This window comes from Tachypleus tridentatus, chromosome 13, assembly GCF_004210375.1.
Source record: "Tachypleus tridentatus isolate NWPU-2018 chromosome 13, ASM421037v1, whole genome shotgun sequence".
NCBI classification, from domain to species: Eukaryota; Metazoa; Arthropoda; class Merostomata; order Xiphosura; family Limulidae; genus Tachypleus; species Tachypleus tridentatus.
The window spans coordinates 224,000,094-224,027,134 of NC_134837.1; the positions used below are offsets into that span (position 1 = coordinate 224,000,094).

General features: G+C 32.0%; 1 protein-coding gene across 7 annotated transcripts in view; it reads right to left on the minus strand.

Moving 5' to 3' along the window:
• Positions 1-27,041, minus strand: part of Wwox (WW domain-containing oxidoreductase) — a 39,745-nt gene that overhangs the window by 9,382 nt on the left and 3,322 nt on the right. For 3 of the 7 annotated variants that reach the window (XM_076483559.1, XM_076483562.1, XM_076483563.1), the window contains exons 2-5: positions 17,741-17,881; positions 17,407-17,471; positions 9,943-10,000; positions 6,870-7,048 (exon numbers count right to left, since the gene is read on the minus strand). In XM_076483559.1, the coding sequence (XP_076339674.1) occupies positions 6,870-7,048; positions 9,943-10,000; positions 17,407-17,471; positions 17,741-17,835 (397 nt within the window). In that variant the 5' untranslated portion in view covers positions 17,836-17,881. Of the gene's footprint in view, positions 1-6,869; positions 7,049-9,942; positions 10,001-17,406; positions 17,472-17,740; positions 17,882-24,754; positions 24,851-27,041 lie in introns of those variants that run through there. The other 4 variants (XM_076483557.1, XM_076483558.1, XM_076483560.1 and 1 more) reach the window with 2 other exon arrangements.

Here is a 27,041-nt window from a genome sequence, read left to right on the forward strand (position 1 = left end):
CTTATTATATCTTAGGTTTAAAATTTCCTGCTTATTAAAATATTCTGTATTATATAAAGTATTTACAGTTCTCAATAAATAATCAATTTTTTAGCAAGATTATATGAACATTTGAGAATAATATTTTTAGCATTTCTTGAAGTTTTTTCTTATGCCATTTTAAATGACTGCCTTTTTTCTCTGATTATACTTTTTTTTTATGTTTGAGATAAGTTATAATTTGTCACATTGTAGTCAATTAAGATCACTTCTTTGTTACCACTACATATTTTTTGAAGTTTCAGATGCTAGCTTGATTTACATATCTATACAATAAGATTTGGTGTCTGTGTGCTACATAACTCCTCCTAAAGTGGTGATCACACTCTGACTTCTAAATGATACAAAACAGTCTCAGTCCTAAGATTTTCACAATGGGAAACCCAGAGATTTTCTAAAAAATACTTTTATTGGGGTTTCTCCAAAAGCAGACCAAAAATGTGGCATTTGTTTATATTAGAACACTTAAGTAAGTAAACCTACTAATTTCTATTTGTAACATGTTTAAAGAAGTTAAATTTGCATTACAGTAGCAATGATTATTAAACTGAAAAAGCGAAATATAGTTGTTCAAACATTAAATTTGTCGACTACAACAGACCTATAACTGTGGGCCATAGGACCATGGGTTTGCTAGTACATCTCTATTCATGAAAAAAATTTACCTTGTGGCTTTTTCTGATTTGAAATTACATTTTTTCCTTTTTAGTTTTTCATGCAGTTCAAAGTGCATCATAAGTGTCTATCTGATCTGGTCTATTCAATAGTTATAGTGATGTTTAGATACCCAAAGGTTCCCCAGTTCTTAAACTTCACACTTGAAAATCATAGTTAGCTTAAGTTATGATTATACTTTGAAAGGAAGTACAGCATTTATATTTGTGTGACTGAATGTGAAAGAATGCTGTATTATTTCACAAATTATATATTTTTTAATGTAATTATAGAAAATAAGATGTAAACTAAATGAGCAATAGGTGAGTTTTTTTAAATCAGAAAACGTTCTTACTTTGCATGATAGGTATTAAAATAAACTGAAATGCTGATTAAGAAATTTTATAATTTTCCTACACAGGAAACACATTTCTAATAAATACTCAACATTTACACACTTTCTTGTTCAGTACTACCCTCCACATACATGTTTTTGCAGGCCATTAGCTTTTAAATCCCCACCTACCCCACATTTAAGGTTGTGATACTGAATTTTTGCTATCAAATAAGCATACGCAACCCTCCACCAATAGGAATTCAACACAATTGATGCAATTTGCTCCCTCTATGAACAGGTTAATTTAATCATTACTTCAAGATTAGGCACAAAAGAAGCATCAGAAGTGGGGATGAAAGGTGAGGAGAGATAAATATATATCAGAAACACATTATATGTGAGGGAAAATTATAACTTCTGATACAATACTTTACCTCTTCTCACATAATAGCTAGAATCCTACATTCATCTGATAGAAGGACCAGAGAAAATTAACTGAATGAGCTCCCTTTAGAATACATCTGAAAGGATGGTCTTCAACCATTCATATTCAAACTGTAAACAGGAAATTGACTCTTGTCCAAAACCATACAATCCCAGAAGGGTCCCCCTAGTCTCCTGAAGAAGGAGGTCTTCAACCAACTGAAATCAGACAAGCTAATGGTGTAGAATGGTTAGGGCATGTGGGACCATAGTTGGGAGATCAGTTCAACCCAAAAGCACTGGAACTAGAAAACAATCATCCAACTCACTGAAAGAAGGGGGTCTTTTATCATTCCATCCATTTCAAGAGCTCAAATCATCACATATGGATATCCAATACAACTAACACTTGTCAATCTGGGAACAGACATTTGGATGACAATAGGAAGATGAAAACATAATTTGGATTTTCAATCTAATTCAAAACCATGTAGCACTGGGAACGCATCATGCAGTCCACAACAGGAAGATTATCCCAGCCCATTCACATGTGAGAACTTACAATGGTTGGTCCAGCTTGAATCCAATACCATACCACACAGAAATTGACATCCAAGTGGAATTAGGATATGGGCTCTCAGCCAAAGAAGTGAACTATGTTTCTGTGGATTCATTTAGTCCAAAACCATACAAAATCTCAAAATGTACATCAGCTGGATGTCGGAGAAAACTGCAAAACCATGTACACTTGCAGAACATTAAAGTGCTGTTTCAACTGAGTCAGATTGACCAGTCTCAGGAGGAAGCCTCTATGGTCTGCCAACCTAGAGATTAAAACCTGTTAAGCATTAAGGACTCTCATACTCTACTGGAAGAAGAGGGATAAATGTGTTGGAGAGTCTGAAAGAATGCAGCACCAAATAAAGTACAAGGGGTGACCAATAAACCCCATTTTAAAAGCAGACCTTTTATAATTTATAATTGAATGAGTGGCAGGAACAGGTAGCAATCCCCTTCTGCTTTACTCATGCTAGTCCTTGAATGTAGTCTGTAGGAAGGACCTATAAGCAATCTTGCAAAACACCCCATCTCAAAAGTGAGTGTAGCAGACATCTTAAATGCCATACAGCACAATATTTAACAATCAATATACCAGAACATGCACCATCTACCATAGCACAGGATCCAATATAGAAAGTGTCATGATGCTGAAAGGGAAACATAAAAATATAAAACACTTGTCCACTCACAATTGAACTGATGAAGGTAAGGAAAGATGAGTATGGTCAACATGGTCCATATGTCAAGCCTGGATGATGTATTCCAAAGGACGAGTGAGATGAAAAGACAGAGCAAAAAAAAAAGAATCTAGAACAAGGAGAACTAAAATAAGTTGTCAAATGCTACCTTGAGTGGTGTAAGGTGAAATATCTCTCTGAGATTAATAGTTTCATGAAAAGAATAAATGGGAACAAGAACCATGGAAGGAAGCTGTGCAGACAATGTTACACATGAAATCTCACAAAGACGTCTACCTGAATCTAGAACAGGAACACAAGAGAAAAACAGAAGACAGGTAAGTCTGTATAAAGGAGACTTTTCTTTCATGACTCTTTAACATGTCAGATAGAAAATTATGATCCACAAACTGGAGAAAATAAGCATATTGGTAGGAATACATGTCAATGGAAAAACATTTAACTTATGATGATCACAGGCAAAAAGGGGGGGGGAAAGGAAATAGGTTTTGAGGGACAAATGGTAAAAGTATGAAGTAGCCAATGGTTCAAATGGGTTTTGTGTAAGATGAAAAGTTGGATAGATAATAGGATGAGGAACAAAAAGGATCTGAAAGGATCACAACAAAAGGGAAATTGTTGGAGAGGAAAATACCCTGTGGTAGAGAAAAAAAAAAATAGATGGTGCTGGATAAGGACTGCTTAATATCCAGAAATAGTAGATACTGAAAAGCCAGAGTTGAACAGTCAAGTAAGCAAAAGTCAGGCACAGAAGGAACAACTGAACCAATAGGAAAATAATCAAAGTGCAGCAACCAACAAGAAGTTAGACTCAAATTTCTCTGACATACCTTGAGCGAAAAATACACATAGAATGGAAAAGAAACGAAGCTACATGTGTGGATAGTCTAAGTTGTGGACTAAACAACTGCCATGCAGGAAGTTGAAGTCTGGTAATTTCAGAATAAAATAAAAATGACTGAAATTGATAACGGAAAATATGGGAAAGAGGAAGTAGTAATGGAGGTGGTGTCAGAAGGTGGATAAGAAGTGGGAATGAAGTGTGAGGTGGGCAGAAAAGTGCTCTCAGAAGGAGATTGACAAGAGGTGGACTGGATGATAGGTAGAAACCTGGAAAGGAGATAGATAGGAGGTGAGGTATAATAATAAATGTTGGTCCAATTCACACCAAAAAAATCTACACCTAAGGCCAAAGTATGAGAAACTGGAAACAAGAACAACAACAAAAAAAAAGAAGATAAGTTTAGTAAAAGTGTCCAGAGGTACAGCATCTCCGTGACTGCATAACTTAGGAATTGATGATCACAATAAGGGAAGGATCCTGTACAGGATGAAAAAATAACGAGATAAAATGCACCTTGAACAAGGCATGCAGCTAAGCATGTGCAAAATGAAAGTGGCCAGAACAGGAGCTCCAATGTTAGGAAACAAAGTGAATGTGAACAGATAATACATTGTTGATTGATTTATGAAACAACAGGCAAATTGATGGAATGGTCCAAGAACAATTTGCCTTGTACTGAAGGTAGGAAACAAACCAAAGCCTGGTGTATATGAAGAAGCTTGAACATGTTTATGCTCATTGCATCTTGATGAAAGATCAATAATCTAAGATTTCCAGAGAATACATGCTTGCTTGTATGTTACAAAATAAGGGGTGATTATGGAAATTCTTTTTGACTTCAAGGTTACAAACCATCCAAATTCTGCAAGTATTCTGAGAATAATTTTAGAAGAACTAAAAGAACTGAAGACTGTAGAGGAGCATTTTTACCTACATATTGTTAGTTCTGCTGCAAATGAGGCTGAAATCAGATTTTGGGGTCTGGATAGGCACTGCAATAGAGTTGAAACAGAAAGCAATTCTGATCATCCCAATACACTATGTAGCTCATAGAGTAGAACTGGCTATCAAAGATGCAGACATAGAAGAAAATTACAAAGCACATTTCCTTAGTAATCAAAGCAGGGATGATGAAATCAAGAAAGTTGAAAAACATGAGAAAAGGCTCACTAAACAAGTAGGAAACACATGTTAGATGCAACACAAAATATAGCAATAGGAAAACTTACTCAAGGTATACCCAGCATTGATTGCACACTTTAATTATGTTTTCAATTGTCAGAGTGCATCTGCAGCCCCCGAAGATAAAGTAAAAGGTTTTTGAAATATCTAAGATCAAGAAAATTTTTTATTTATCTTTATCTAATATTAGACATCACATCATCCTTGAGAGATTATTCTGAAATAATGCAGAAGCAGAAATGTATCCTAAAGGATGTTTCTGAGACCTTAAATGCAACTCTAGAATTGTTGCAAATATACAAAAAAATGTGATGGACCAGCTCTTCGTGGCTTAATCAAGGAAAGCAAGTAAGAGGATTTCACATTTCACTAAGGTATCATGACATTGCAGAATTTCAAATAGTTTTGGCACAGATAAGGAAATGATTCTTCTAAGTGCCTTAATTTCTCATTTCAAAAAGAAGTTTGGAGACTTGAATGACCCACATTAATTGGCATTTTCAGTATGCAATATGAATACATGGCCATTAAATAACAAAGAGCTCTTGATAATGTTTGATGATACAAAGATCCAGGTGCTCTCAGATCATTTTAAGAGCCACTCAGTGAATGCACATTATTTAGTCCAGATGCAGTTATGAATGAATGGACCATCATAAAGAAATTTGTTATCCAGTGTGTGGCTTGTCAGACAAAAAACATAAATCAGAGAGTTGACAATGCAACAGTTTGGTAGGAAATATGGCAGCAATGTGGAGAGGAGCACTTTCTTACACTCATTGATCTTATACTCAAACATATAGTGTAGAATTATAGCAAGAATTCAGCTTATATAAAATAGTGCATACAGATTTGCAGAATGAGCTTCAACCAGGCTGTATAAGACCTTATGAGGATAAAGTTACATAAAACAAGTGTAAAACAGTATGATTCTAAACCAGTCTTTCACCTATGGAGATCAACTGGCACCAGATCAAAGTTGCCTTACAGAGATCCATATAGGTCATGAAATAAAATACAAAAAGTAAGTGTATGCAACTTTGAAAATGAAGTACTAACTGCAAGAAGAGTTTGACTTAGATGGTACAGATATAGACTGATGATACAACAGCAGAAAATGAGGTATATGATGATACAACAAAAGTTCATTGTGAAGAAGCCAGTCTCAAATACTTTTGATTATGACAACTGTTACCTTTCGATAATTACAGTTTATTGATTTCTCTGTTAATGCTATTAATATTTTTATAAGTCTTACAGTTATATACTTCTCACAAAATTGAAAATAAATAGTTAAAACTGAGGAAGTTAATCTCAGACAATTTTCATCATGATTACTGTTGACTTTGAATATTTAATTTTGATAATCCTTCAAGTTTGTTGTAATATAGAACATAAAGAGTTTTGTTAATTAATATCATACAATAAATTCAAACCACACAATATGCCCATGTATTAGAGAATAGAAAATAAGAGGTAAAAGTTTTACTGGGAAAAATTATGCAAATGAAATTTAAAAATTGTAAGACCAAACAAGTATTTTTAATCTTTACACAAAAATAGCCTTACACTCAAACTATTCAAAGTCAGACTGGATAAAGGAAATTGAGACAAATCTTTAGAACAAATATTCTGACTTTTGTATACCACATACTTTTAGTACTGACTCAAAGCTTACCAAACTTGTAAAGATAAAGTGTGTGTATATATATAGATACACACACACGGTTACATGGAGTTACAAAATCCTTAGGATTAAAATGTATTTCACTGTTATCTGATTAAATGGATTTTTTTAACTTCATGCATTTTATATATTAAACCCAATTTTTCTTTTAAAAGTATATTTGCCAAACTGGTGGTAAACATTTTAATGGTTAAAATCAAATATAACTAAAATATTTCTTTACAAAGATCCTGGAAAGTAGTAACTTAAAGTTTGTTTGTAATTAAAGCACAGAGCTACACAATGGACTATCTGTGCTCTGCCTACCACAGATAAAAAACTCAAAGAGTAAAATAGGTCAGCAATTTAGTTTTTACAGTAAATATTTTGATGTGTATGTAAAGTCCTTAATTTTTAATAACAAGCATCCACAAAAGTATCGATTATTTCTACAACTGAACTCACCAATTCCACTGTTACTACCTGTCACTATAGCAACTTTACCACTCAAGTCTCTTCCATGTAAAACTTGTAAAGCAGTGCTGCTACCATCAAATCGTTGTCTGAAATCATTTACAGAATCCTTCTCTTCTACAGAAAAAGCTAATCTTGGATCAGTATATGTTGTTTTCTCATTCACATGGCTGAAAATAAACAATAAATAGTTTTAAACAGTTATAACCTTAAAAATGTTAAACCTTGACATAATATAATAAATGTATTAATATAAATGGGCATTGTTCATGTAACAAAGTTTTTTTCATATAATTACAAACTAGCAACACAAATTATTACATTTCCTGCCGATTTCTTAATAGCCTTAACTGGAAGTATGTTATTCAGTTTTATAAACAGGATATTTTTGCTGCATAATGTAGCTCTGGGCTAAACTTTCATTTAACCCTTTTGCAACAGGTTCGGTACAATATACACGAGTCTATATACACAGTTGCACATGTTGAATATTTATACTATAACTTTGGATGAATTATGCATATATGCACAAAATTTGGTAGACTTTTACTAAGGATTACAAGTTTTTTTATACAAAAAAATGTTGATCTTAAATGAAGTATATTAACTAAAGATTTATAAAAATACCTAGTCTGTTCAGTTACTAGTCCAAGTGTGATTTTATGTTATGATTAAAAAGTATTCTTTTTCCCAAAAAATCTTGTATATTATTTGTGTAATCACTAAAACTTCCTAAATACATTGGAAATGTTTGTTTTCAGAAAGGGTTGCCAAAACTTTTACTGTTTGTTCTTTCATCTCATATACCAAGAAATTTGTTTTTTATCCTAATACTCAATCTACAAAAAAAATTATGGAGACATAAACTGAGAAGACTTGTGTTTTCCATGTTGTTGATGTATGCTTGTCAACAGTAAATTCTCACCAGCAGTTCCAATAGGTCATGTCCTTATTAGTTTATCATAAAGGGTCCTATGGTTGTGATAAGCCACGTTGTCAAACTACAATGCACTGGCCAATCAGCATTAAGCTGTTGATTGGTAATCAGGTGATGCCCTCCCACAGCATCATGGACTACACAAATATGTGGAAAAATATATTCTAAACATATTAGTCCTTTTAAATTCTTTAAAGATGTTACTGCTTATACAGATGAGGATATAAATGTTAAAAATTATACCATTGTAGGTGGAGTGAGAAAGCAAATTAAATAAATATAAAAATGAAAAAGTTGTCCTGAATTAATTCACACTGGTTTAATGTCATGCGATGGGTACCTCAGGCCTCAGTACTCTTTTTGATTTAGATCAGTGAGCTAAGTTATAAGATATAAGACTTTTTCTATTTAAGAATAGCACAAGTGTTAAATTGAATTGTATTTTTGCATCATATCACAAGAACCTTGGAAATTTTCCTCATTTTGATAAGAGTATTATTACATTAAATCTCATAGTGTAAAAACGTTCTAGGCCTCAGTCACGCTATAAATACATACACACAATATAGTTCACAAGTAACTAAGACAAAGATAAATAGATAGAGCTAAACTGTGCATTTGTAAATTAGCCATAAACAAAAGATACTGGTGCTTTTATATTAAAAATAAATTATCACAGATTGTATTGTAACAACAGAGTAGAGAAGATGAATTTATCTTGTCATCTGTGTTCTAAAGTAATTGAACAAATGTGTGTGAACTTTTGATGAAGAGAGACTATTTACAGCTCTGGATATAAGCATGGTGATTAACTGTATGACAAATATTTGCATATACATTTGACTTGTTTTAATATATTATTTTAAAACAAATGGACTTTGTACTATTTGTTTATTGTTCAAATTTATCACCAAGTCACAGAGAGCTACTCTAAAAATTCCTGCCCATCCATACACAAAAAACTGATATCAATAGATTATTCAAATTTGTTGATGGCATTAATATTTTGGGTGTTGTTGGTTGTGAGGAGCATGCTACTACTTTATAAAAGGGTTTAGATTATTCCATGAATTGGACAAATCAATGACAGATGAATTGTAGTTATAACAGTGGTAAGTTAATATATGTAAGATATCAAAATGTGGATTATGAGTATAATTTTGATGGGAATAACTTTAACAGTATTATGAAAGAAAGAAAAAAATCTTAGTTTTCTTGTTCATCAGTCTCTTAAGCCATCCAAGCAATGGACCTTTTGCTAGTGGCAGGAAAAACAGGATTTTAGATTGTATCTACAAAAAGATTAAATACGAGTCTAAAGAAATTATAATGCCATTGTACAGACCATTGATTAAGCCACACTTGGAGTATTGTGTTCAGTCTTTGACTCTTTACATTAGAAAAGACACTGAATTTTTGGAAAAGGTTCAATGAATGGTAACTGGGATGGAAAGGTTGTCACATCAGAATAGGTTAATGTATTTGAACTTGTTTTCTCTTGAAACATGAATAGTTAGAAACAATTACATTAACAGGTTAACATTGTTAAGGGAAACAATAGTGTTGATGCATCATTTTTTTATTACATAAAATGATGATAAAGATAAGATTAAAAGACACAACTATAAATTTTGGCATGATAGGGGTCATCTTACATTAAGACAACTTTATTTTTCTAAGAAATAAAAGTTAAAAAAGGTTAACAAATGAATAAAAATAAATTTTATGGACAAAAAAATTCAAAGTATTAATAAATACAATGCTAGAATTAAACTGAAAAATGATTTTGAGTGCAGAAAAAACACTAAAATACACTGAAAATCATGAAGAAAAAACAAGAAAAAAGTAAAGTTTTACTGCAATTTTATGTCCTTCATTTTCTTCCTGAAACACCATTTCTTTCTGAAAACTAAATATCGTTTCAGTAAAAATACTGAATCTAAGCTAGACCCCTTTTTTTATTTGTTTTTTTTAATTTTCTGTATAAGTAAATAATTTTCTGTAATTATCATTGAGCTAGAGAAATCCTCTGCTTGAAAAAGAATTAAAAGAAAAGTGTGAGAAAGTAATTATCAGTGTGAATTTATACACATAATAGCACTATCTTTAGAAAAGTGTTGGACTTACTCCACATAAAAAACATGACCATCATTTGTAACTTGCCTTTCCCATCCATAAGGTAGTTCTGAAATATGTACAAGAACCAACAAACATAAAAATTATTACAATGCATGTGTACCAAACAAGATTTCTGAAACAAAGTTATTTATTCTAGTGACATGTAACACTTTTGTTAAATTAGGAATAAAATTATAAAAGAATTACAATTTAACAATAACACACTAAACATTGTATACATAACAAGTTACACATTTTTAAATTGAAACAAATGTACTAAATATTTTATGCTAATTTCTCCTTTATTCTTCTTAAAAATAAAAATTAAATTTCTAAAAAGTTATTCATATACTTTTGTCAAATAAAATACTTAAAACTAAGAAATTTTGTAATTTTCTAAAATATTTATATTTACAAAAAAAAACATTACATTAGTATTAAAATAGTTATTTTGTTAAAATTTAAATTCAGGGAATAATCAAACCTGTTAATTCCAAGCTATAAAATGCTCATTCCAGACTCATAATGTATGCCAAGGTTCTCATGCTCAAAGGTTATCTATGTTATTGCATCACTAAATTATCTTATTTAAAAAATAATGTATCAGTTAAAAATGTTCATTTAGAGATGTTCAGTTGCTTCAAGCAAAACTAACAAGCACCTTTGACTCCCTTTACTGCTACAATTATTTAATTTTAAGCTCAGGTTGGTTAAGTAATGAATGAACTGATTAAAAAAAGTTTATTCAACCTAAGTAAACACCAAACTAAAATAGTAACCAGACTTATTTTTCTATGTGTATTCATTTAAGTGCTCAACATCATATATCAAATCTTTAAATTTTTAAACTTCATTTAAGTGATATTACTCTCTTTTCAATCCATCTCTCTTTCATATCTGAACAAGACGCTGATAACCATACCATGGTCCTCCACAGATCTCTTCTCCCTGCAGTACAAAAAATTTCCAATACTGATGCATTTACCACTTCAGCTAAATTCTTGACATAAGTCAACCACTGCCTTCCATAGTATTTTCTTTCTTCAATCTTTGCAGTCATGATCAGACTTTCAATTTCTTCTGCCCGTATAATGAATCTGAAAAACTTAGTAGCTTCTCGTGTAACCTGTTCTTGATAACGTACCTCTATCCGAGGCGTGACTTTTCCAACATATCTTCAAAATGTGTATTAAGACACACTACTGAATTGCTTTTATTCTCTTCTCTACACTTGGTGATATTGTTCAACATTCTGATGCATACACAAGAACTGGTACAATAAAAGTTTGTTTCAAACATTTGTTGTTATACATCTTCACTGTATATAATAGCAAAATTAGTAAAATATTTGCATGATAGCTTGCTGTTAATCAAATAACTTCCAAAATACTAAAGTAGTAAATACATTGCTCTATCAGAAGTATCCAAACAATCATAAAAGTTATCAGTGATTTCGAGAAAACCCAACTGTAAAAAAAATATATATGTAAAAACGGCTCCTTTGGGTTGAGAAAATTTTTTATGTAGAGGAGCAAACAACGTTTCGACCTTCTTTGGTTATCGTCACGTTCCTTTTTAAAGTTACGATTTTGCAAGATCTACAAGAGAACTTGATTAGTCTAAATAAATAAAGATTAGTTATATTCATACGTACTGGTTGGATAAATTAGATATTATCAACATTACTTCCAACCTTTATTTCCAATAACTTTAAAAAACAATAAACTTAACAGAGAAATTACTTATAAGCCAAGTAGATTGTCAAAATAAAAATCTTTTATCTGAAATCCCTAAATGTTTTGAAATGAGCTACATAAAGAAATTGTTCACGTTAAAAATAATTTATTTCTTAATCTAAGTTCCTGACCTTACTAGTCCTTCTAACTTTCATAATAGCCATTTTGAAGATTTTTTTGGTATCCAGAAAAACTTGATAGAAGTAGATGTTAAACAGAAATGGGCTAGTTGGTTTTGAATATTGGTGAGAACAGGGTGAGAACTAATGTGAAGTGATTCCAGGGTCAGTAAATAACTAAGTGTGTTAGTATAAATAGTGTAATGTGAGTACTGCTTAGCTTCTATGTGATCCACAGCAAGATAAATGGCATACAGTTCAGCAGTGAACACAGAAGCTGTAGAGGGGATTCTGCATGAACCACTGAACCACAACAAACCATGGCAGAGCCCATAGAGTCACCTGATTTCAACCCACATATAAATAGGAATCAAAGGATGGTTTAAAAGATGTTCAGCAAATAACAGACAGTACTTCCAATTTGGAGTATCTGCTTTTCTCAGATGACTAAAAGAAAGGTCACATTGGGGTATTATAATAAGCCATGGTGGGATGGGCTGACCAGTGGATAAAGCAATGTTATCCAAAGACAGACTCAATTCATCCAACTGCACCTGTATATGAAAGCCAAAAGGAGCAATGGCAGATCATCTGTTCTGAAAAAGTATGGACCACCAAGGAAGAAAACCACAACCCCAAGTGGGATGCTTTGGTAAGGAACAAAGTTTTGAAGCATATAGTAAAGACAATTGCAAACGGCATGAAGGTTCATGAGACTATGTACAAGCTCTGAACCAGCGAAGTCAGGAAAGCTCTGGTGCAGAGTTGAAGTCCTTGATAATGAATGAGGTCCAGCATCTTTGAGTTCAAGGTTCTGACAGAGCCATAGACCAGTGATCCATAACCGAGTTTCGATCAAATAAGAGCATGATATATCTTTAGCATAGAACATTGATGTGCTCCTCAAGTGGTGGAAGAGAGGACACGGAAGATGTTCAGAGCACTTTACATTTGACCTGCAGCTGCTTGATGTGTGGTATAAAGGTCAGCTTACAGTAAAAGATAAGCCCCAACAACTTTGTCTCAGGCACCACAGGCAGCAAAACTTCACCGATACGGAGTTCAGGATCAGGGTGAATACCCTACTGGCAACAAAAGTGCATGCAAACGGTTTTAGAGAGAGAAATGAAAGCTGTTTGCTGTGGTCCACTTCAGTAAACGATTCAGGGCAGTCCGTAGCTGCCACTCAATATACCTCATGTTCAACGACTGACATGAGATGTGAAAGTTGTCGACACAGAGCCCATTTGCAACAGTAAGAAGGAGTTGTTCAGTGATGGCACTAATCTTTATACTGAAAAGTGTGACAGTCAAGACACAGTTCTAAGGGACTCCAAGTTCCTGTAGAAAAGAACAGAAAAGTGTCAAACCCACATAAAGTTGGAATTGCCTGTCCATTAAAAAGTTTCTAATAAAAATGGGCAAATGGCCACTTAACCCATATATACATATGAAGGTCTCGCAAAATGCCATACTTCCATGATGTAGATAAGGGTAGGACAATAGCCCGGCACCAGCCATCAGAAAAATATTATCCTGCCAAATCTACTTAAAATCAATCAGACGAATAGCAAGAGAAGCAGGAGATAAAAGATGCACCATTTTATAGTGTACATCATCAGGTCTGACCAATGTACTGCCAGACTGATAAAGAGCCAGTTTGAGTTCTACCAGTATAAAGGTACAATTACAGCTTTAGAGACAATCAGCTCGAAAGGAAAGAGGTGATCATTCTGCCCAAGTCTTGGTGGCTAAGAAGGTGGAGGAAGAAGCAGAAGTGCTGGATACCTTGGCAAAAGTTTTCACCTAGAGTATTGGCAATGCTCCAGATATCAGCTACTTCTTGGTCATCAGAGAGCAAGATTGAGAGGGAGACAGAATTATATTGCCCCCTGACCTTTTGAATCTTGTCCCATATGACTATGGAACTGGTCGTAGAAGATATGCTGGTTGTGAACTTAATCCAAGATTCCTTCTGGATTTGATGTCTTACCCACCGAGCATTTGCTGGAATGTATGTTAGGAAAAGAGATAAGTGTTGAAGTTGATTCATCAACTTTTTTAACCATGGAGGTCAAAAGACTTTTCATTTGGTTTGGAAACGATTATTAAGGAGGCACAAAGAGATCCATCTGCACTCCCACTGCAGTAGTGGAATGAAGTGCAGTTGCATAAGTCCAAGATGAAATGGTGGACAGCAACTTTCGATCCTCAGGGAAAGTAATGTTGTGAATCGTTTTCAAATGCTGCACTTCTTTTCTTCTAACCATTTAGGGCAAGAACGAAAGTAGGATGGGTGAAAGCCATTGCACTTGACACAATGAGGGTCCATTTCACACTCATAAGCATTGTGGTCCTTGCCACCGCAACAAGCATGTCAAGAAACCACGACATGATGTCTTTAAGTGACTGAACTACTGAAAATGGAAACATCTGAGAGGATCTGTAACGTATGGCCAAACCTTGCAATTAAGATACCCTGCCTTGGTGGTGACAGGTGGACGTGGTGATGTAAATGTCAAAATGAGGACATTGGTAGGCATCATAATTCCATCTTTAAGAGTGGAGATATGCCTCACTGCAGAAACCAACAAGAATCTCTGACTTGGGGATGTTCTTCAAATCCCTCTCAACAATAACTCCTTGTGACGAATTCAAAGTAGCATGAGGTGTAACCTCAATAGGTATATCCCCAATCACCTTTGAATGTAAGAGGAGTTCACTATGTTGAGATGTGGATGTTTCCACCAATATATCACCAGATTGAAGATTCTTTACTGACTTTGGAGAGTCAGCAAGTCCCTCTAGTCACTTCTGAATGAAAATGGGAGACAATTGCCCTAGAGATTTGTCTGAAAGAGAATGTAGTATAAAAATTGAGGTACAACAGGTGTTACAGGTGTTGAAGATTGCTGCTTAGAATCTTCAGGACATGGTTGTTTACCTATGTACTGTTTTTTTACTATTTTATTTAAGTTTTTATTTGTAGAGTCTATAATAAAAAAGGAATATTTTGGTGCCCCCTGACCCCACCCACCATGGAGCTCTAGAAGGGGATGCACTACAATGCCAAACAAGGACACTGCAGCAATGCCACAATTTCCTGAGCACTATATCCAAACACCAGCATCAGATACAATGTCTACAACACCTGTTGAGAACATCCAACACTGGTACTTGGTTGATGCTAGCCAAGTAGACCATTTCGTCTACAGGAATTCAAGGCCAAAGTGGCATGTTATGGTTCGACCCCTCAACCACTAGGATCTTCTCCTCCCCTCCATGGGTCACCATGCACAGAAAACACATGGGATGTTTAGATCCCAGAAGGGGTAAACTGAAAGAACAGAACCTTCCCTGGGAGGTCGCCTCACCACGTACAGGATTCCACACTGAGGGGCTATATTCAATAATTGTAAAGCAACTTTCAAATGTACAAAAAATGTAAACTTAAGGTAGGAATTCACCCCTGATCACATTGTTAAGCTGTTGCTAGAGGCTGTCACGGAGAATTGTTTGAAAATATTGTGAGCATTTATAGTTTGTATGTAACTAAATTCTCTATACATAATGCATAGTAATGGGTAAATATATGTCCAGACTAGGACACAACCCTCCCTCAGTATGCATAAAATTTTACTTGTAAAAAAGCAGCCTTTGAATAAGCTTGTGTCATTTAAGGTAATAAAGCAATAAAGTTTAATATCATGTGTACTGAAATTTTTATACCTTCACTAAATACATAATGTGGAGATTGGCTCCACATAGACATCAATTGTACATTGTACACAGCACTGAGTACATACATGTTCCAGTCATCTATGTTCATCTATTACTAGCTTCATGATTCATGGTTCACAATATAAATTCATTTCAAGTGGGTTTCTAGTCATCATGAACTGTATCCTTTAATGTTGTAAAAGCAATCACAGAAGTCCAAGAGGTAAAAACTGATATTAATAACTATATTATTTAATATTGTACAAGCAAGTACAGATTTATGGAAGGGTACAAAGAAATGGAAACCCCCATCCCATCTATTTTTTCTTCTTAAATTCATAACTGTATGATGTCATGTTGTATAAGCAAGCACAGATCTATGGAGTCTAAACCACCTCTACTGTTTTCAGAAATTAATTTTAAAAATATCAATAGTATCCAAAAGAAACATTAAGTGTCAATGTTTTTATTTTAATGGTCTGTTAATTATCATCTTTATTTTGTCTGTTTTTTTTTCAGTTTTTCTGAAGTTAACACAGCCAGAATCCACAACAATGTGATTATGGCCTAATTATTTCTAAAGAATACAAAAATGTGAGCATCAGTTAAATATTGCCATGGTAAATTTTTTGCATTTTGGTTGTTGTATATTTTTCAGTCAGCCTAACTGGTTACCAAACTATGTGTCACAACACACTAGAATGTCACAGCAAGTTGTTAGAGGTGTTGTGAGAATTTCACCAAAGAATAATTAAGAACATAAAAATAAACCTCCACAAAAATTATTATATGACAGCAGGGGTGTCACATAAATCAACGTGTGCCAAGGTGTCATCAGTGAAAAAGTTTGGGAACCACTGTATTATGGTATATGATGTCACTTCCCACAAGAAACAGCTTCCTTTGCATATCAGGTTAATCTTACATTAATGATTTTAAACAAGTTTCACAAACTTTTGCAAATGTTCCAATTGCTCTGAACAGCTGCTTTTCATTTGAAAGTATTCATAACTCATTTCATACAATTACTTTAACAAAATGAATGAGATTATTTCTTTCTGTTTAACTATTTTCATAAGGGGTCAGGCAATGTAACTTATTTTGTAACCACAAAGTAACCATTAGTTTTCACAGTACAACTTTCAACTTCTTTTGTGTCTCTTAAGGCAATTTTTCAAGCTTTTACCAAGCATTCTTTCGTAGACAAAAAAATAAGAATTTTTAATTTAGTATTTTTTGTAAAAGGTTGCCCATGAATATATAAAATCAGTGTTGACTTACAATTTAAGATTAAAAAATACTTTTCTTCATTTAAAAGTTATACTTTATTTGCATAATTTCTAGAACCTCTTCAATAAATACCACATTCATTTTTACTACGATTTTATATTTCATATGTTATTTTCTCTAACTTTTTCCTACATGAATTTTATCAATGAATAAACTCTAAATCAATGTGAAATAATGTGAGTAGTACTCTTTTATTCTTTTCAGGAATGACCATGAGCTTCCAAAATAATTTACCTGGAATGGTTACTCTGATAATTAGATAAGAGGGCATGCCATATGACACACAAATGAACAATATTTAGAATTTTGATTTTAATTAAGAAATTAGAACATACGAAATATGTAATTATAAGCAATGTTTTGATGCCAACTTTATTTACATACTTTATTAATAAAGTTGTTTAATTAACTATTGAACATAAGTAACACATTGTGACTTCTCTTTGACTTGTCCATAGTAAGAAGGTTAAAATGACTGAAATAAAAGTTATGTAAATCACACTAAATGAAACTCCGAGAACAGTTTAATATACTTTAGGATTTTATACTGGTTACAAGTTTTATTTATAGTCATGATACTGTATTATTCCAAAAACTCTTAACATTACCTCCAGAAACTTTTTTCTTTTTTCCAGAAGAAGGATGCATCCACTGTGTGCTTTTTGTTTCATGACTACAAAACAAAAAGATATACTATCATTTTAGAAATAGATTTTTAGGAAACAGTATTTTTATTATCAAAACAACTACAACTCAGCACCTACAATTCAAAATTTGTCCTACTTAGCTATAATAAATATTTTAGATTTACATGCCCAATATACTTACAAATTTTAAAACCTTCAACATTCTAATTCCCAGCAAGCACTCCTAGTTGTACAAACAGTTCCTATTCTAACTACTTTACACTGTCTTAAACCAAAATATATAGGCATCTCTTACTTGACATAAAACACTTTCCCATCCAACGTGACTCGTTCTTCCCAGCCAGGTGGAAGTTCATCTTCGCTATCAGTTTCTGGTAAAAATGATGCCATACGAAGAATGTTTATGTCACCAGCCTTATGAAGATATAATTATATTCTGTTTAAAAATAAGATATCTCAACCTAATGGAAACTTCAATATTTCATCAATCAAAAATTAAACTTCTTTTTTTATATAATGAAAGCTGGCAAATCAAAGGGTGGTGATCCTGAAAGGATGAGGATGTTGGAATTTATAAAATTAAACAAAAACAAAACTTTTCTTAAGATGGGTAAAACTATCAAAATTTATTAAACTTCAAATTAAAAACCAAAGGTTTGTATATACTTAAATTGTCTGCAATGTGAAGGTTGAAACAAAAATAACTTTTGAAGTAACTTCCAATGAGAATCTTATGATTGAGAAAACAGTTTTGTATTTTTTTTTTTTTCCAATACCAATATTGGAGAAAAATAAATACTTAAGAAAGGCTACTCAATTTCTTAAATAAGATTTTCTTACATTTTAATCAAGAAAATGTTTTGGAAAAGTTTATAGGAAGCTTATTACCTTAAAACCTTGAATACAGTAAACTATAATGGGAAATTTATCTACCTTTCAAAAGACACACAGTACCAATCAAATTCTAGAACAAGTATGACATTCAATTTATTTCAAAATTTATATTGGATATGATGCTCATACAAAGAGTTATTTAAACAAGTTTAATTTTGAAAATGGAAAAATTCAAGATAATTACAAAATTTAGAATTTTATTTCTACATTTCAAAGAGGAGTTTGGTAAAATATGTAAATGAAAATGAATAAATAGTCAGTTGCTGAACTTGAGTTTTGTTTTTTGAAAATATGCACAACTTCAGTTTACTATGTTGAATAATTTCCCTTCACATATTTATGTATGATGTATTAAAATATAACATTAATTAATTTAATTTTTGAAATTACATATATTGTTGTAATAATGAAACGTATTCACTTTCTAATCATTAACACTGCTTAAGTTAAATTGCTCATTTTGTATGCTCTTCAGCAGCTAATAATAGGTTAACACTACACAATTATGAAGTTTATTATAAAGTACAAGCAGTCAAACTAAGCTCAGCAGTAGTATTTTATGTGAATCCAGTTACTGCTCTCAGAACTGAAATACTACATAAAAATCATCTATAAATCAAAGATATGGCTGGTTCAAGAATACTCCATGCAAAGAACTGCAACAAGAACATGTTTCTGTAGGAACTATATAAAAGACTAATGGGGGATATATGATACTGGCACTGTTAATAATTCAATGGTCTACAGTAAACAATAACAAAACCACACTTTATAAAGTAAAAATTGGTCAAATATATGTTATTTTTAGTTCAGGTGTGAATTTTACTTTGATAACAATAAGATATTTTATTATACCTTACAACAAGGTGATCTCAACGAATGTGTAGCTGCTAACAACAACAAAAAAAACCTAAAACTGATGACAAGAGATAAACAAGTAGGTTGAAAAGGGGAATGCACCAAAAAAAGTGGAGATCTGTGCTTTAAACAAATGAATCCAAATTTAAACAGACAGGGTACAATGGCTAACAGTTTGTCGCATGGCAGAAAGAAGAATATCATACACAATATACAATCTGTCCTCTAAAGGAATAGTACAAGTTTATAGCTGCATCTTTAACCTCTTTTTCCCCATAAGACAACCCTTTCATTCTGCAAATTATCAGACTTGTATCCTTCCTCTTAACCTATGTGGTACTTGAAAATACCATGCATTTGTATCTTTTTTTTCACACTAATATTTACTCTGAATTATTCTTTTTCTGTATATGTGCAAGTTTCACATAAAACATGAGAGACAAAACAATTAAGAAGTTTTATGAGTAGCAAGAAATGTTATACCTGCAGAAAACACAGTTTAGAACATCAGAGAGTAACTAGGAAGAGTGACAGTCCAACATGTTTCATACTACATCAGATACACACGTTGCATTTATCTAATTAATACTGTGCATTTCATTTTACACATTTCATGCCCAATTTTGTTACTTCATTTTACATCAACCTAGCAGGTAAGAGATTTAGTAATATTTTACAGAAATACTCATTTCTGGGCAAGTATAACTGCTGGTTCTGTAGAAAACTAATGGGCCTACAGCCTTCTACAACAATGTACTCATACTTTACATTCAATAATGCTCATCATCCATGGGAAAAAAAAAGACTTGAAATTTTAGTTTAAAAATAAGCCATCATCATAGCATTACATCACAGAGTAGATTTCATTGAAGAATTTCTTTCTAGATGCAATTATCAATGAAAGTACCTTACTTTTCTGTTATGACACTCATGAAAATTTTCATTAAAAATTTTTTTTCAAGTTTGTTTTTTGATTGTTTTCTATTTAAAACTTACTCCTGTTTTGAATTTTTTAGCAATTAAACCTGAAACATATCATTTTTGTAGAAATTCAATTGTTTTATTCATTGCTCAGCTGCAAACATACTGACTGCTTATAAAAATATTACCCAGTTGTGATTGGTGATGATCAGTGCAGTAGTTTCGGAGATCCAAGTTTTGGACATGTAAGCTTCATTATAAGATAACCATAATTAATACCTTTAGCAAAGCTCCTGTTATCTAGCAGATCTATCTCACACAACTCCCCAGTTAATTTAGTTTCCTCTGTATATACTAAAGAGCAGATAGGTGTCATGATCACAAGATTTTATTGGAGAGTTTGATATATTTGTTAAAGTAAGTGCTTCCCTTTTACTTGAACTCTTGTTCAGTAAATGTAAACACTTTCTCAGTTAGAAGGGTATTTTTGAGAACAAGAAGAGCATACAAACAAGCAGTAGAATAATTCACTAAAGTTGCAAAATTCCATTAATTATTTTTTATTGCTAAAACAGAACTAAAAAGAGAACCAACAGAATCTGATGCAAACAGATTGACCTCTTGCATGGGAACACAGACTAAGTATCTTCAAAGCAGTTTACCATCTGATGAGCCTGAAACCAGATAGGGTAGTCTGTACAGAACTCTTACACTTAATACAAGCCAGAGCAATTCAATCTTATCTCTCATCAAAGCACTTAAGAACACTGCAGAAAACCCCAATAAAAGCTAACCAAAACTAACCTGTTAGCTGATGAGATGGCAAATTTCAAAAGATGAAGTGAACAGGTTTTATGTTTGTGACAATGGTAATCCTTCTCAAGCTAAGAGATATACTTCAGATGTGAACATAGCCCAAGGAGAAGCTTTGGGTCAAGCAAACTGACATACAGAGGTTTAGCTCATCCTGAATAACTGACCCAATGCTCATCAATCTCAAAGGCATTAATTATGGTCAGATGATGATTGAAAAGGAAAGTGTTGCTGAAAATAAAAGTTCCCCAAAAGTAATACAAAACAGACCATTCCATTTAAATTTAATGGCATGGCAAAATACAATTTGTAACAGTGAGACAGTCACTACTAAACTCTGCCAGTGAGCCAATGTGGTGGAAAATAGCAATCTAAGGAATCATATTCAAGGGTTAGAAGAAGGTTACCATAGAAAGTTTAACCATTTATATGGTTGACCTGTGCCAATTGTATGGTAAAGTTTACCCTGCAAAGGTTTCAACAGATCAAGAGAGAGAAGTATTTAATCTATTACCAACATATTGGTATTTGTGGTTGAGAACTTGAAAATGGTATTCCAATAAATAAATAAAAAGTAAGCTTGAAAATAATACCCAGAAAATGGAATTTCTTGGTCACATAGTACTTCCTAAAAGATTGCCTTCAACCTGTGATAAGAGATTTGCAAGTTTTTAAATTTCTCTTCATATTGCTGGCAGTTTGTGGCCAGTTTTTTTCCAAAACTGCTACACCATATCAGCACCAAATTCTAATAGTTATAATTTTATATTACAAAGATTGAAAACTTTTAAAGAATAAGAAAAGAATTTGACTTTTTTTTGCACAGCTATTAGGGCTATATGCCACAGTCTCTTATTTTGAACTCCCAACCATCTAATAATGGAACTGGCCATCATATTATAATACTTTGACAACTGAAAAAACAAGCAAAATTTGGCCTGATTGCTTTTTGATATATACATCCAAAGCTTTAACTAAAGAGCATGCTTACAACAATTTTCTCATTGCATTAAGTAAAAAAAACAATTGTAACTTAAAATGTAGGTTCTTGTGACACCTGGATTAATGAAACATCTTGTATTTTATCATAAAAATGGCACTTGCATAATATCTTGGAGTGAGATTAAACATTTTGATGACAACATCAGGAATTAAATATAAAGCTAACTAGTCTCTTATTAAGCAGCAACTACAACTGCAAATGATAAAATGACTTATCGGTTACATTTTCATGCAGTGAGTGATTCTAAAAGTATAAGCACTGTGTAAAACCAAGCCATAGCTTATATATTTGTGGGGAACTGCAAGAAGTAAAAACAAGTATCTAATGAAAAAAAATTGCAGGGTATTTAAGGACGGGATCTTGTTAAAGCAGTTTTCCAATATTTACCATGTGTTTTTAACATCCATATAATCCTCTTTTTAAATAAATGTAATTTTATTTAAATGCTTATTTTAATTAAAAAATATCTTACTTATTATAACTTCAATTTCAATCACACTTTTTAACTGCTACTTTGTCATAATTTTATTGTAAATGTAAATCACCTATTTCATGTCAACATTATGGCATTTGAACAAAGGTAAAACTAATGCAATAATATATTTATAATAAAAAACTGCATCATTATTATTAATCAAACAACGTTCCTAACATAAACATCCTTCTTCAGGTGAATATATACAAATAATATAAGGAACAAAAACTTAAAAGGCTGTCAATTTTTAAATAATCAGTGTTCTAATTTCTAATTTTGTAGTATTCCTTGTGTTGAAACTCATTAGTCAGCCATGGATATACTTCTAGATCACAATGGTATAAACAAAACAGTGGAGTATTTTACATTTATCACTGTCTATAGGCTATTTTGAAATTAAATCAATTGTTAATTCCTTTCATGTTGAAAATAAAACTGTTTGTATATTTAGTACTACCAGAACAATCACTAAACATATTTATAAGCTCAATGTAAACTTTTTGGGCTGTTTCTCATACCTCAGTAGATTTGCATAGAAAACTAGATATGCTTGTTTAAAATAATGGTGCTAACTGTTAAGTTAAGCATGATTTTGTTAAGCTAAAACATTGTCACGATCTCTTTCAACTGAAAATTGTTTGATATTTTTGTTAATCAATAAGCATAATTATTGCAATAAATTTATAATACTTTAACAATTTCAATTTTTCTTACTGGTTACTATCTTCTACATGTACACACACATCTTATTATAAATTTTAAAACAGTTTTTAATCACCAGCTCAACTCTCTCAACATGGGCTTGGTCCCTGGAACCCATCACATGACCATTCCATGCTTGTTATAGTTTTCATGCTATAACTTTTATATTAGTAAGCATATGCTCACAACAACTGGCAGATTATCAGTAAACATTACAATGCTTTCATAAGAAAACTATCTTTTTCTTTTTTTTTTTCATTAAGTCTTAAAGCTTGTTAAGCAATTTTTTTCATGTAGTTTTCTTTTAACATTGCCAATCCAACATGCAAAGTAATTTTCATTTTAAGATTAAAAATACTTTCATGCATCAGGAAAAGTTCATATCTCACAGGCACATTATTTATAATATCCAGATAGTTATCAAACTTTTCTTGAGAAACAACTATATCTTATCTTGTTATTTCCAACACAAGTTATTACATTTCCTTCTGATTTCTTAATAGCCTTAACTGGAAGTATATTTTATTTAGTTTGGTAAACAGGATATTTTTGCTGCATAATGTAGCTTTGGTCCACACTTTCATTTATCCCTTTCACAACAGGCTTAGTATAATTTGCACATGTCAAGTATTTATACTATAACTTTTGATGTATTATGTATACATGCACAAAATTTGGTAGACTTTTACTAAGGATTACAAGTTTTTTGTATAAAAAAATTTATCTTTTTAAGTGAAGTATATTTACTAAAGATTTATAAAAATACCTAGTCTGTTTAGTTAAGTCTCCAAGTGTGATTTTTGTTAGGATTATAAACTATTCTTTGTCTAAAAAAATCTTGTTTTATTCATATAATCTCTAAAGCTTCCTAAATACATTGGAAATGTTTGTTTTCAGAAAGACGTTATATTTTGTCTGTCATTTTCTCTTACCTATGTAGGATCTGTTAATTTGATATACCTCATAACCATCATAAAAGAATTAAGAAATAAATGAAAATGATTTTTTTCATGCTACAAAGTATAATATGAAAATACAAATGTTTAGTCTAAATAGCTTAAGTCTGATAACTTTATATATATATATTATTTATCATGTACTGATCTTCCATTCATGCCTAGCTAACATTACATAACTTGCATTGATGCAGTCTATGTGCACTCATGTTATGTATCCAGTAGCATAAAACTGATCTTAAGCCTTTCCTATCTTATGTGTTTTATTGGACTGGTATTTTGTAATATACAGTCATTTCAATTATTATACATTATATGTGTGTATTTTGATTATTACTATTTAGAAATAAATTATTAAACTTATTTTTCTTAGAATACTGAACTATAAATCAAGAAGAAAAGAAACAATCATCTCTTCAAGCTAGAACCTTCAAACTTAGTTGCTACTGGACACAGGTTGCTAAGCCTTTTAAAATTTTGCTAGTGGAAGATTAAAAAACATTTTTTGGGGAGAAGGAGTTTTATGTATATATATATATATATAGATATATAGATAGATACACAGGTGAATAACCAAAAAAATCATAAGTACATATACTGTAAAATTCCACTATAATTTCTTAAGCTCAGTAACTAAGATTTATTTATATTTTAAAAAATATGAAACTTCAAGCAGACAACACTTACCTCACTGAAATCTTGGACTGAAAAAACACTATAGCATTTTCAAAGATTAAATTGGTGAGGAAGACTACTCTGGGGACATTCTAAGCTGTTGATAGGTTATTCATGTCACATATTAAAGTAAGTGTATATAAGGGACCATTTCCAAAAATTGAAAGAGGTGAACAGGGCCACTGTGTTTGATATAATATACAAGCTATATCTCAGCAAAATAAAAAGATACAAGGTTCTCATTTTATATTCCACCTTCATGATATTAGTAATTTTAGTTCCTAATTTGTACAAAAGTATAGACTTAGTATTTCGACAAACATTTAATTTTAAACAGCTCTGCATTCAACATACCACAAGGCTCACTAAAATCTATATTTAAATGTGTTCTTTTCATATTTACTTTTAAGAAATTAATTCATATACAGTATTAAATTTTGAATTATAATCTACATTTTGATTCCAGACTTATTGACATAATTACATAAAGTAGTATTTCAATAAAATTTTGAATGTAAGTCAACAAACATGATGACTTGGCCTTTGAACTCTAACCAATTGTGAAAGGGTTAACCATCATGGTAGACCGCTTATAGCTTTCTTGAATTTATCACATCTAATGCCAAAGTTTTACATCTGCTTAGCATTACAGATAATACAACAGTTTGATCCAACCTCACTTTAGTTCTGAAATTGAATATCTTAATTCTCCAAATATTAAGGCTTCCCAATGCAAAATTTTATTTATTTCCATTATAATTGCCGTTGCATTTGCCATCAACTGATGCAACATCTTTAACATAACTCCTAAATCTGTTCAAATGATTCACCTTCCAAAATTCTTGTTTCATCCAAACATATTGCAGCTTTCATAACTGTTGTTTTCTCTACATTAATATTCACTGTTTCTATGTTTGCCATTTTTTTCTGATATGCCTATTAAGGATGAATCCACTACAGTAATATCACCTACAAACTTCAACTCATGTAAGTAGTTATCATTTGTCCATTTTACTTCTGTCATTGGTCGACTAAGTGTTTCCAATCATGAGGTCCTTCACCTCCAAGTCAATTGTAATGGTAAACAACAACAGTGATAAAATGTTGCACTGCCTAACGTGTGATAATTAAATCACTCCCCTATTCCACTCATTTGTAACTGCCTTTGTATAAGCTTATGCTTATACAAATGTATAAATGCTTACATTTACTATGCTTTTATATATACCATAACTACACTCCTGGCAGTGCTCCTCTGATTTCCAATGAACAATCTCAAAAGCCTTTCTACAGTTAATTCATAATTAAATTACTAAATTATTGTCATATAAGAAATTTCTCAATTATATGTTGTAATATAAAATTCTGTTCATAACAATCATGCTTGTTTGGTCTCAGCTTCATATCTACAGCTTCTTTCATCTAGCTCAGCAGAATTCTTAATATCACTTTACAAGGCATTAAAGTAGGCAAATGCCTGTCCAGTTTGAACACTGGCTCAAATCACCTTTCCTTGGGAAGGAAATAATAATACTATATTTCTCCAGTTCTTTACAGATTTTTCTTTGAGCCATGCTATTACAAAACATTTTCAAATATTTCATAATTTTTCCTCCTGCCATTAACATTTTTGTATAGATTTTATTCATACCTGATGCTTTTTTTTTCTTAACTCTCTAATCTGTGGTTATATCATCCAATTTTACAGCAATTCTAGATTTACCACACTACTAAAATCATGCACATTTGCTCTATTCAACTCTTAAAAAATTTCTATGTGTTTTAATATTTTCCTTGGAGTATGACTGGACCAATCCGGCTGTGTGAGGTTACTAAACAATTACAACGTATACACTTTTTGATAAGACAGCATGGTTATATAAAGGGCTGAGATTTACAAACATTTGTTACACATTATACAATAATTTCACAATTTCTATAATGTTAAGTTATTCCAGATAATCTTATTTTTAGAACATCACCATAATGTGAAATTTAGAAATAACAATGTTTGTATGACACCCAAATAGATGTTATATAGAATCAAGTTATTTTAAAACCACAATCACAAGATACTTCTCTATAGTTATCCTACAGAGTAGAAGGTAACATGGTTTAACAAGTTGGCTCCCACAAAATACACCAGTGTTTTATGATAATCTTGCAATAAATCCCACACAACCCACTGGTAAGTTGTGCTCTATTATATTTTTAAAAGGCCACTTATTGGCTGGAACACAACAGCTACATATACACTCTTCCTAAAAAGTTATTGTAAACTAGCTAAGGAGACCCGAGA